This window comes from Triticum aestivum, chromosome 7A (genome assembly GCF_018294505.1).
Source record: "Triticum aestivum cultivar Chinese Spring chromosome 7A, IWGSC CS RefSeq v2.1, whole genome shotgun sequence".
NCBI lineage: Eukaryota > Viridiplantae > Streptophyta > Magnoliopsida > Poales > Poaceae > Triticum > Triticum aestivum.
In genome coordinates this window covers 119575045-119585838 of record NC_057812.1, presented here as the reverse complement: position 1 = coordinate 119585838, position 10794 = coordinate 119575045, and the positions used below count along the sequence as shown (strand labels likewise).

General features: G+C 49.5%; 1 protein-coding gene across 1 annotated transcript; it reads right to left on the bottom strand.

Annotated features, from left to right (window-relative positions):
• Positions 1–4017: 4017 nt before the first annotated feature.
• LOC123150448 (chaperone protein DnaJ) lies at positions 4018–6377 on the bottom strand. The gene is made up of 5 exons (XM_044570299.1): positions 6082–6377; positions 5873–5966; positions 5668–5747; positions 5519–5581; positions 4018–5430 (listed from the first exon to the last, which is right to left on the bottom strand). The coding sequence occupies exons 1-5, from the start codon at positions 6169–6171 to the stop codon at positions 5041–5043; spliced, it is 717 nt and encodes a 238-aa protein (XP_044426234.1). The 5' UTR covers positions 6172–6377; the 3' UTR covers positions 4018–5040.
• Positions 6378–10794: the final 4417 nt, after the last annotated feature.

The following is a 10794-nucleotide window of genomic DNA, read 5'->3' as shown; positions in this document are numbered from 1 at the left end:
CGTGATGTTCTTCATTCATAACGGTCATATCTACTCCTTCTCTCTCTTGGTGGTGATTCTTCTCTTCTACTTCTTTTTTTGGGAGAATATTCTCTTCTTTTGTAGGGATCCGTACACTCATTGGAATAGTGTCCGGGTCTTCCACAATTGTAGCAATTGCGTTCACGACTTGAAGATCTTTTGTCATTGTAGGACCTTGACTTGGAACTTATTTCCTTACTTCTACTCTTGTAAAACTTGTTGAAGTTCTTCACCATTAGGCTCAATTCTTCATTGAAGGTTTGTTTCTCACTTGATGATGTGGGAGCATCACATGAGGCTTTGTAAGCACCACTTGACTTGTTGTGAAGCTCTTCCTTATCCTTGAGTGACATCTCATGAGCAACAATTCTTCCAATGACTTCCGTTGGCTTGAGATCTTTGTAATTGGGCATCATTTGGATCAATGTGCACACAGTATCATATTTTCCATCCAAGGCTCTTAGGATCTTCTTGATGATGAATCTATCTGTCATCTCTCCACTTCCTAAGCCGGCAATCTCATTTGTGATGAGAGCAAGCCTAGAGTACATTTCAGCGACATCTTCACCATCCTTTATTTTAAACTTGTCAAGTTGACTTTGAAGCACATCCAATTTGGATTCCTTGACGGAGTCGGTACCTTCGTGCATATCAATCAAAGTATCCCAAATTTCCTTTGCATTCTCAAGACGGCTGATTTTGTTGAATTCTTCAGGGAACAATCCGTTGAAGAGAATATCACAAGCTTGAGCATTGTATTGCAGCATCTTCAACTCTTCCGCGGTAGCTTCACAGTTTCAGTTCTCTCCCATCAAAGAATTCACCTTGCAAGCCAATACACACAATAGCCCAAACGGCGGGGTTATGTCCAAGAATATGCATTTTCATCTTATGCTTCCAACTAGCAAAATTAGTACCATCAAAGTAAGGACCTCTACGGTGGTAATTTCCCTCACTAGACGCCATACTCTCCTTGGTTGTGAACCCAATGCTATGATCACCAAAAGCTATGGAAATTAAGGCAAATGGAGACCAAAGCTCTGATACCATTTATAGGATTGAAAGTATGTCTAGAGGGGGTGATTAGACTACTTGAACAAATAAAAATCTAGCCTTTTCCTAATTTTAAGTCTTGGCAAATTTTAGCAACTTAACACAATTCAAGTAATCAACCTGCACATGCAATTCTAAGAGCATAGCAGCGGAATGTAAAACAATTGCATATGAAGGTAAAGGGAGGAGTTTGGAGGGAGCAAACGCAATGTAGACACTAAGATTTTTGGCGTGGTTCCGATAGGTGGTGCTATCGTACATCCACGTTGATGGAGACTTCAACCCACGAAGGGTAACGGTTGCACGAGTCCATGGAGGGCTCCACCCACGAAGGGTCCACAAAGAAGCAACGTTGTCTAGCCCACCATGGCCATCTCCCACGAAGGACTTGCCTCACTAGGGTAGATCTTCACTAAGTAGGCGATCTCCTTGCCTGTACAAACTCATTGGTTCAACTCCACATTCTTGACGGAGGCTCCCAAGTGACACCTAACCAATCTAGGAGACACCACTCTCCAAAAGGTAATAGATAGTGTGTTGATGATGAACTCCTTGCTCTTGTGCTTCAAATGATAGTCTCCTCAACACTCAACTCTCTCTCATAGGATTGGATTTGGTTGAAAGATGATTTGAGTGAAAAGCAATTTGGGGAATGCTAGAGATCAAGATTTATGTCGTTGGAATGGAACATCTTGACCTCAACACAAGTGTATGTGGTTCTCTCTCAGAAAATGTATGTTGAAAGTGTAGGCATGTTCTGATGGCTCTCTCCACGAATGAAGAGTGGGTGGAGGGGTATATACAGCCTCCACACAAAATCTAACTGTTACACACAAATCACCAAACTCAGTGGGACCGAATTATAAAACTCGATCGAACCAATTTGGTTCATAATGTGACCGTTAGGCATTTCGGTGGGACCGACATGATCAACTTGATGGGACCGATTTTATTAGGCTTAGGGCATAACGTAATCTCGGTGAGACCGGTTACACAAACTTGGTGAGACCGATTTTGGTAATAGACAAACAGAGAGTTGGTCAGGCAAACTCAGTGGAACCGATTCACTCATCTCGGTTAGGCCAAAACGTTACGAAGGGGAAACAGAGAGTTTGCATTTCAATCTTGGTGGGACCGATCGCTCATCTCGGTTGGACCAAAATGTTACGAAGGGAAACAGAGAGGTTGCAATCCCATCTCGGTGAGACCGAGATCCCTATCGGTGAGACCGAAGTGACTAGGGTTTGTAGCAGTGGCCATGTCAAGTGAACTCGGTGGCACCGGATAGAAAATTTCGGTGGGCCCGAGTTTGACTTTTGGTTTGGGACATATGTGGATATGAGATAGTAGTTGAGGGTTTTTGGAGCATATCACTAAGCATTTTGAGCAAGTAACTCATTAAGCAACACCTCACCCTCTTTTAATAATATTGCCTTTACATATGGACTCAATGTGATCTTGCATCACTAAAAGTAAAATGTAGAGTCTTGTGCTTTGAGCTTGAGCCAATCTTTTGTCCTTAGCATTTTGAGGGGTCCACTTTCTAATCCATGACATGCCAATCATTGAGTTTTCCTGAAATATCTATCTTAAAATAGCATTAGCTTAATCAGCTATATGTTGTTAGAAATTACCAAAACCACTCAGGAATAGTTGCACTTTCAGTACCGTCGGATTGGCTTCATCAAACGACCAACTTTCAAAGTTATTCACACACTATATAGGGGTATAGAAAACCGGCCACCGCGAGATGCTGCAACCAGCAACACCAATGCTGGAACCGACCACCATCGGTGTTGGAACTTGCTGTCCCAGATGCTCGTACCAGCAATGCTCGGTGTTGCATACATAAAAAAAAGTTGCAACTAGCACCATCAATGTTGGAACCGGCTGTCCCGGATGCTCGTATCGGCAATGCTCGGTGTTGCATACATAAAAAAAGTTGCAACTAGCACCATCAATTTTGGAACCGGATGTCGCAGATTCTAGCCCCGGTGACACCGGGCGTTCCGTTCGTCGAAAAAAGCTGGAACCGGCCACCGCGGGTACTGGCACCGACAACTCTGGATTGCGTCCGACGAAAAGAAAATAACCAGCACCACCGATGGTGGAACCAACTGCCGCAGATGCTGGCACCGGCAACCACCGGCGATGCGTCCATCGAGAAAAATTGCAACCAGCACCACCGATACTGGAACCGGTCACCATAGGTGTCGGTTGCCTCAGATGCAGGTCACCATAGGTGTCGGCTGCCTCAGATGCTAGCACCAGTGACGCCCGGTGTTGCGTCCATCGAAAAGAAATATGGTTCCAACGCCCACCGCGGGTGCTAGAACTGCAAGGTAGCGGCAACCCCCGACGATATGTCCATCGAAAAAGTTGTAGCTAGTAACACCGATGCTGGAACCGGCCACCAAGGTTGTTGAAACCGACTGCCTTGGATGCTGTCATCGGCAACCCCTGACGACGCGTCCATCGAAAAATAACTGCAAGCAGTACCATCGATGCTTGATCTGGCCACCGCGGATCGTCAAGCCCGGTGATGAATGCTGTAGCTAGTACCACCGATGCTGGAACTGATGTTGATGGCAAGGATGATTTTTTTTATAATCGTCATCAGATTTTGCTACACTGACGAATGCGGTCGTTGTGTCTCCCCCGGATCTCAATGCACATTTAAAGTTGTTCAAAAGACTCTAAAAAAATTTAGTGCATTGACACAACATCAATGTATGCTTCTTCCCTTTCTCCCTTGCGATCGTCAGTGTGATCCGAGGAAAGAAGAAAAGGACGCGGGGGTGGGAGGTCGGGGACGAAGAGGTGATCAGATCCAACGGCTGGGAAAGACTCATCCGATGTTTGGGATGCGACCAGCCAACCGGCGCGGGCCCCCAACACCCCACACACACGCACAGACAGAAATGTGCAAAATTCATGGTGGCCATGACAAACAAAAGTGGCACTAACATTAGAACTTAAATATTGTTAGCTAGCCATAGTTATTGTAATGAAGTTTCTCTTAGTTGGTCAAACGAGCCTCCTGACTTCTTGATCAGTAAGCTTGTTGACGATGTGACGATTATCTAATACTAATAAAGCTAGCCTTGATGGCCTTTTCTCGAAAAAGACATTAGAACTTAAAGAGAGAAGTGCATATTACATCCCCAAACTCTAGCCCTAGTCTAATATACACCCCTCAACTCCAATACCGTTTAAAATACACCCCCCAACTCTCAAAACCGGCTAGAATTCAACCCTCCCTTTCCCGTTGACCGGTTTTGACCCAATTTGACCGGTTTTGACTGAGTGAACAGTAAAAATAAAAAAAATAAAAATAAAAAAAATATTTTTTTTTACAAAATTCAAAAAGATTCAAGTTTTCGCACCGCATGAACAGTAAATTCAAAAAAAATCACCTTTTCAGTCTGTTTGGACACCTGAGTAAATTTTGATTTTTACTCAGGTGTCCAAACATGCTGAAAAGGTGAATTTTTTTTAATTTACTGTTCACGCGGTGAAAAAAACTTGGAACGTTTTTGAATTTTATTTTTTAAAAAAAATTTATGATTTTTAAAATTTTATTTTTACTGTTCACTCAGTCAAAACCGGTCAAACTGGGTCAAAACCGGTCAACAGGAAAAGTCAAACGGTCAAACTGGATCAAAACCGGTCAACAGGGAAGAAAGGATGTATATTAGACCCTATTGGAGTTGGGGGGTGTAATATGCACTTCTCTCGAACTTAAATACCAGTGCTACGCCAAGAGAATCCATCAAGAGAATAAACGAAGAAACTAATTGAAAAGCCTGCCTCCAAAACTTGTTGACCGTCACTCTGATCCGCACAGAGCACTAGCTGCAAGCCTGCAATGCATTATCCCCGTCACGGCGTCACAGAATATGTTTTGCTCACGGCGCGGCGCGCATCAACGCTGGCCCGGGCGCGCCGATATCTCCATCTTTGCTCCTAGGACGACTCGCCGTGGCCCGTCGACGGCCTCTGTTTCTTCTTCCTGCCGCCGATGCTCGTGTCTTCCTGCGTCGTCGTCTTCCATGGCGCCTCCTCCCGCCGCCTCAGATCACTTCCCTTGGAGCTTGACCCTGAACGGCCGGGGCCGGACCCCGGACGACTGGCCCTTGGCGGCGTTCCGGAGCCCATCGCCGATGAACACCGCTTGTTGGCACCCCTGGTACATGTCGGCTGTGTCTGCGCAAACGTAGGTGCAGATGATTGGCTCGGGGCCTGGACCCGGCGGCCCATAGGAGGCGCACCGCCGAACCCGCACGCGAATCCGCCGGCGACGAGGTCGGCCTGGAACATGTCCACGAAGAGCTGCTGCAGCTCCTCGAAGCTCTCCTGCAAAATCACATCGTCAATAATCCAATACACGCCGCAATTTCAGAATGTGCTCAGGGCTTTAGCCTTCAGGAGGATTCTAGCTTACGGTTGGCGTGGCCTGGCTCATCATCTCGGCCATCTGCCCGAAGAAGTCGCCCATCCCCGACACCTGCGTCCACGAGAGAATTCCAGTAAACAACCAAATTGGCTTCGATCACAACGAAACGTGAGTAATCAGGAGCATAGCAGAGGTACATCTCGCTCGTTCCGGCGGCCGTCGTCGCTGTCGTAGACGCCGACGTCGTAGAGCAGCCGCTTGCCGGAGTCGGAGAGCACTGCGTGGCACAACATTGAAAACAGAGGACGCCCCATACGTGGCATATGAGTTTTACACACGCAGGGAAATAACTTGTGCGCGCTCGCTAACTAATGGGGGGTGATGAAATGGGAGAAATCATGCCGGAGTATGCGCTCTGGATCTCCTGGAACCGCTCCTTGGCCTCCTGGACGCGCGCCGAGCTGCCGGACGCCGAGCACCGGTCCGGATGCCATGTCTGCCACAACAAGATCGAAGAGAACGGTCTGATTACAGACAGATTCACGTACGGGTACGGAATCAACTCGAATTACTGGAGAGTGGAGACACGCGAAGGTCCACGAACGACTCACCATGGCGAGCCTCCGGTAGGCGAGCCGGAGGTCGGCGTCAGAGCACTCCCTCTTGAGCCCCAGGACGGCGTAGAGGTCGGCGTCGGCCATGGCGCAGGTACCACCTCCTTTTACGTATGGTCGCTGTCGAGCTTGTCGCCGGGATGTTGTCGACTTGTCGGCAGGTGGCCGGAGGCGAAGCGGAGAGCAGGAGCGCAGGGTGGCGTAGGAACGAACGTTCACGAGCGGACGAGGTGGGCCGGTGTCGTGCCTGTAACTCTCTTTCTGTACTGTGGGCTGTGGCGTGCGAGCAAGTTGCGCGCGGGCAGAACTTACCAGAAAAGAAGCTCGTGGAGTGGTGGTGGTGGGTCTCCACCCGCCGCCGGAAGCCTCCAGAAGCGTTGAGAGGGTGAGACCGACGGCCGGCTGACTTGCTTTTTTCTTCAGTAAAAAATGGGGCAGGAATTTCTGCTTTATACGCGTACCAAAGTAGAAAGATGCCACTCATTGACACAACCCAGATGAGGAACGGTGACTAGGTTGGAGTATGCAAAGTTTGTTTATCTATAAGGGAAAGGCACTCCACCATTGAGGATGCAACCAGAGTTGGTAAATTAAAGCATCTCTAACAGACCCCGTATATCAGCGGTTCTTATATCGCGCATAAGAACCGAGAACTTTACGGATCAGCACTCCATGTTGCGAATGAGGGAGACGTCATCTCTGACAAGGCGCTGCAGGCGTACGTCGAGCTGTTCGACCAGCCCTTGACGGACACACACACCAAGGCCATCTTGGCGTTGTTTGGATGGGAGCCCTCGGTGCTACCTTTGTTTGAGGACGGAGACGTGGTGGTGAGCGGGCATTAACTGCCTCGCTGGGGACGCACTGGTAGGCTGCAATCATGACGCTTGCTCCTCTGAAAACTTTGGTGTGGAATGTCCGGGGCCTCAATAGCCCTACCCGTAGGTTGGCCATTGCCCAGGTGGTCACGGCGCCAAATCCGTGTGTGGTTTGCTTGCAGGAAACTAAGTTGGAAACTGTAACGGTGGATGTTGTTAAGCACTATCTTGGGAATAGATTTGAGCACTTTTGTCGGTGTCAAAACCGGCGGATCTCGGGTAGGGGGTCCCAAACTGTGCGTCTAGACCGGATGGTAACAGGAGGCAAGGGACACGAAGTTTTACCCAGGTTCGGGCCCTCTCGATGGAGGTAAAACCCTACGTCCTGCTTGATTAATATTGATGATATGGGTAGTACAAGAGTAGATCTACCACGAGATCGGAGAGGCTAAACCCTAGAAGCTAGCCTATGGTATGATTGTTGTTGTGTATGTTGTCCTACGGACTAAAACCCTCCGGTTTATATAGACACCGGAGAGGGTTAGGGTTACACAAAGTCGGTTACAATGGTAGGAGATCTACATATCCGTATCGCCAAGCTTGCCTTCCACGCCAAGGAAAGTCCCTTCCGGACACGTGATGAAGTCTTCAATCTTGTATCTTCATAGTCTAGGAGTCCGGTTGAAGGTATAGTCCGGCCATCCGAACACCCCCTAATCCAGGACTCCCTCAGTAGCCCCTGAACCAGGCTTCAATGACGACGAGTCCGGCGCGCAGATTGTCTTCGGCATTGCAAGGCGGGTTCCTCCTCCAAGTACTTCATAGAAGATTTTGAACACAAAGATAGTGTCCGGCTCTGCAAAATAAGTTTCCACATATTGCCATAGAGAGAATAATATTTACACAAATCTAATCTGCTGACGTATTCCGTAGTGTGACACACCACGGCCAAGCCTTTATCCGAGTCGTTTCATTATCCCACCTCAGCGCGTCATGCGAGGCGGTTTCCTTGGCACGTCTTGTTAAAGCAGAGATCGTGTCCCCTTATTCCGGGATTCTCATCAATACGGGCGTGGGTAACCCAACCGCTTCTAGGACTCCTAGATTATAGGCAAGTCCAAACGGACACGGAGAGGACGCTTGATATTCACCCTCTTTATAAAGGGACAAGGCTTTTATTTTTCCCTCCCGTGCTCAATCGAATCCTTCCCCCACCTCAAGCTCAAACGCCCAAAGTTCAGGTCAGGTGCTCCGAACCTTCAGTCATGTCCGGATCTAGCCTTCAAGGCCGATGGGTGCCTTCCTCCGTCACGGAAGAAGACATCAAAAAGTTGAGGGAGGCCAGATATCTGACCGCCGAGATTTTGCATCGGCTGCCTCCCCGAGGGCAGGCCGTCCCCACCCCCGAACCCAACGAGAACGTCGTGTTCGTCTCCCACTTCCTCCGAGGTCTAGGCCTTGCTCTGGATCCTTTCGTCAGGGGTTTGATGTTTTATTACGGGCTAGACTTCCATGATCTAGCTCCGGACTCCTTTCTTCATATCACGACATTTATTGTCGTGTGCGAGGCCTTCCTCCGGGTTACCCCTCACTTTGGCCTATGGCTCAAGACCTTTGAAGTAAAGCCGAAGATGATCGAGGGGCAACATGCAGCGTGTGGAGGTGCCTCAATACGCAAGATGACGGGAGCTCCGTGGCCCAAAGGTTCCATCCCAGAGGTGTCTGAATTGTGGCAACAGGAGTGGTTCTACATCACGGCTCCTAGAAGTGCCAAGTGGGCGGCCGCCCCTGTTTTCCGCTCGGGCCCTCCACCACAACTGATGTCATGGATCAGCAGAGGTCTGAGCTGGGGTCCAGCCAAGGACGTGCCTATACTGCAAAGCCGCATTCGAGATCTCTTCAATGGAGATTTCAGTTTGGTTGCGGTAATACAAGTTATGCTGGTTCGTCAAGTCCAGCCTTGCAAACGCCGGCCTCTTCGCCTATGGGAGTTCAATCCCGAGGGACCGCGTGTCATTCAAAATTTTCTCGGCCTGACGCACGAGGAGATGTACAAGTCATTCTTCGGACCTCAGGTGGAGTGTCCGGAAATCACCGAGGACGTGGGCCTGAGTAGTAACCGCGCCGCCGAACAGGTAAGGCATCTTCCGGCCGAACATACTATCTCTCCTTTGTTACGAAGTTATTTCTGAGGGTTCGCTTTTTGACCAGGACTGGCTAACAAAGGCGAAGTTGATTCGGTGTTCGGCCCCCCTCCCTAAGGGTTTGGAAAATACGGTATTGGAAAAGATGCACCAGACCGCACCTTGCCCGGAGCCCTTGGAGGAAGATACTGTGGAGGATAATACGGGTGGACGTGGGCCCCCAACGCTGCCCATTCTAACCGAGGGAGCGAGCGTCTCCATGAAGGAAGACGACCAGAAGAGGAAAATGACTGCGCCCGGGGATTCGGAAGCCGAAGCTTCTAAACGGGAGAAGAAGTCTCCCACAGAGGGTCCTACCTTGGGGGGCGCTATTGCCGCACAAAGTCCGCGGGGGGATCAATTCTCCCGCGAGTCGTAAGTGACCCGAAATACTTTAATAGTACAGATATGCCATCTTTTTCTTCTGAGAAAATAACCACCGCATATATCTTTGCAGTTCGGGCCTTAGCCCCTCTCTAATGAGCTCGTCTTCAGGGGATCTTCTTCCAGAGATGATGGAAAGCGAAATGCCTCCTCCAGACTCCTACGCTCCCGAAGCGGTCGACCCTGAAGTGTCGTCGCGGAGGGCCTCTCCGAGTCCGGTGAGGCCAGAAGATAATCCCATTGACCCCGAAGCTCCCAGTGTCCGGCTCCCGAAGAGAGCAGACAAAAGAGTCCAGCACTGTCTAGTGTGCGATCGGATGTTCTGAGGGAGTTGGTGGGGCGAGCGGCCATCTTAGATGAACACCGTGTGCTGATGAATACGGTGATGGAGAGAATATCGTCCGTCGAAAGCGGATTGCATGAAGCTTTTATGAGTCTACTGACAGGCTTTGAGGTACGTAAAAGAATGTATGATAGTCCTGCACATGCTAGGTGTGCCCTGTGTAGATAGTAGCCCCTGAGACTCTGGTTGTCGTCGGAAACGACGACGAACAGAGGATCATATTCCCAGGTAATAACCATACTGCCTCTATGTGCAGGTGATGGAAGCTCCGGTGGCCAGCCGGACTAGCGAGTTTGCCCATTTAGAATGGCAGTTGGATGCGGGAGATGCCGACATCGAGCTTGTTAACAAAAGGCTTGACAAGGCACAGGGTAAGTGTCATTATCTGGTAAACGCCACATAGGAAGAGCAACATGATGCTAGTATCTTTAATATGTTGTGACTGCAGATGGAGCTGCCACTGTTGAAGCCTTGCGGGCAGAACTTGCCCGAGCCAAGGAACAAGCGAGGTTGGGTAATGCGACTGCTTTGAAGGCGGCCGAAGAGTTGCAAGCCGAGAAGGCCGCGCATGGCGAGAGCCGAGGCAAGATGGCCATAGAATTAAAAGCTGCCACCGACCGTTGTCGGGTTCTTGAAAAGGAAAACCAAGCGAAGGCATCGGACCTTGAGAAGGCTGCTGCGACGAGAAAGGACCTCCGCTCTGCTATGAGGGCAAAGAAGGAGGAGCTGCGGGAAGCCGGGGATATTGTAGCTGGGAAATCCTTTATGTTGCGGAGGAAGTTCGAAGATCCACGGTATGCCCCTCTGGATCGGCTGTGGAGTTCGGAGGATGTATATATGGATTTGGCGGCAAGCGCTGCCGATGCGGCCAAGTATTTCCAGGGTCAGACGGACCGTGAAGTAGACTAGCTATTTTGGAGACAATTCCATTCTCCTGAGCGTCCTCTTTCATTGACTGACCAATTAGCCGAATGGGCCGAAC

Excerpts from the sequence above, each read along its gene's own strand:
- LOC123150448 (XM_044570299.1), bottom strand. The coding sequence starts at position 6,171 with ATGGCCGACGCCGACCTCTACGCCGTCCTGGGGCTCAAGAGGGAGTGC. Across the intron at positions 5,967-6,081 it reads CCTACCGGAGGCTCGCCATG|ACATGGCATCCGGACCGGTG; the intron begins GTGAGTCGTTCG and ends TTGTTGTGGCAG. Across the intron at positions 5,748-5,872 it reads GATCCAGAGCGCATACTCCG|TGCTCTCCGACTCCGGCAAG; the intron begins GCATGATTTCTC and ends TGTGCCACGCAG.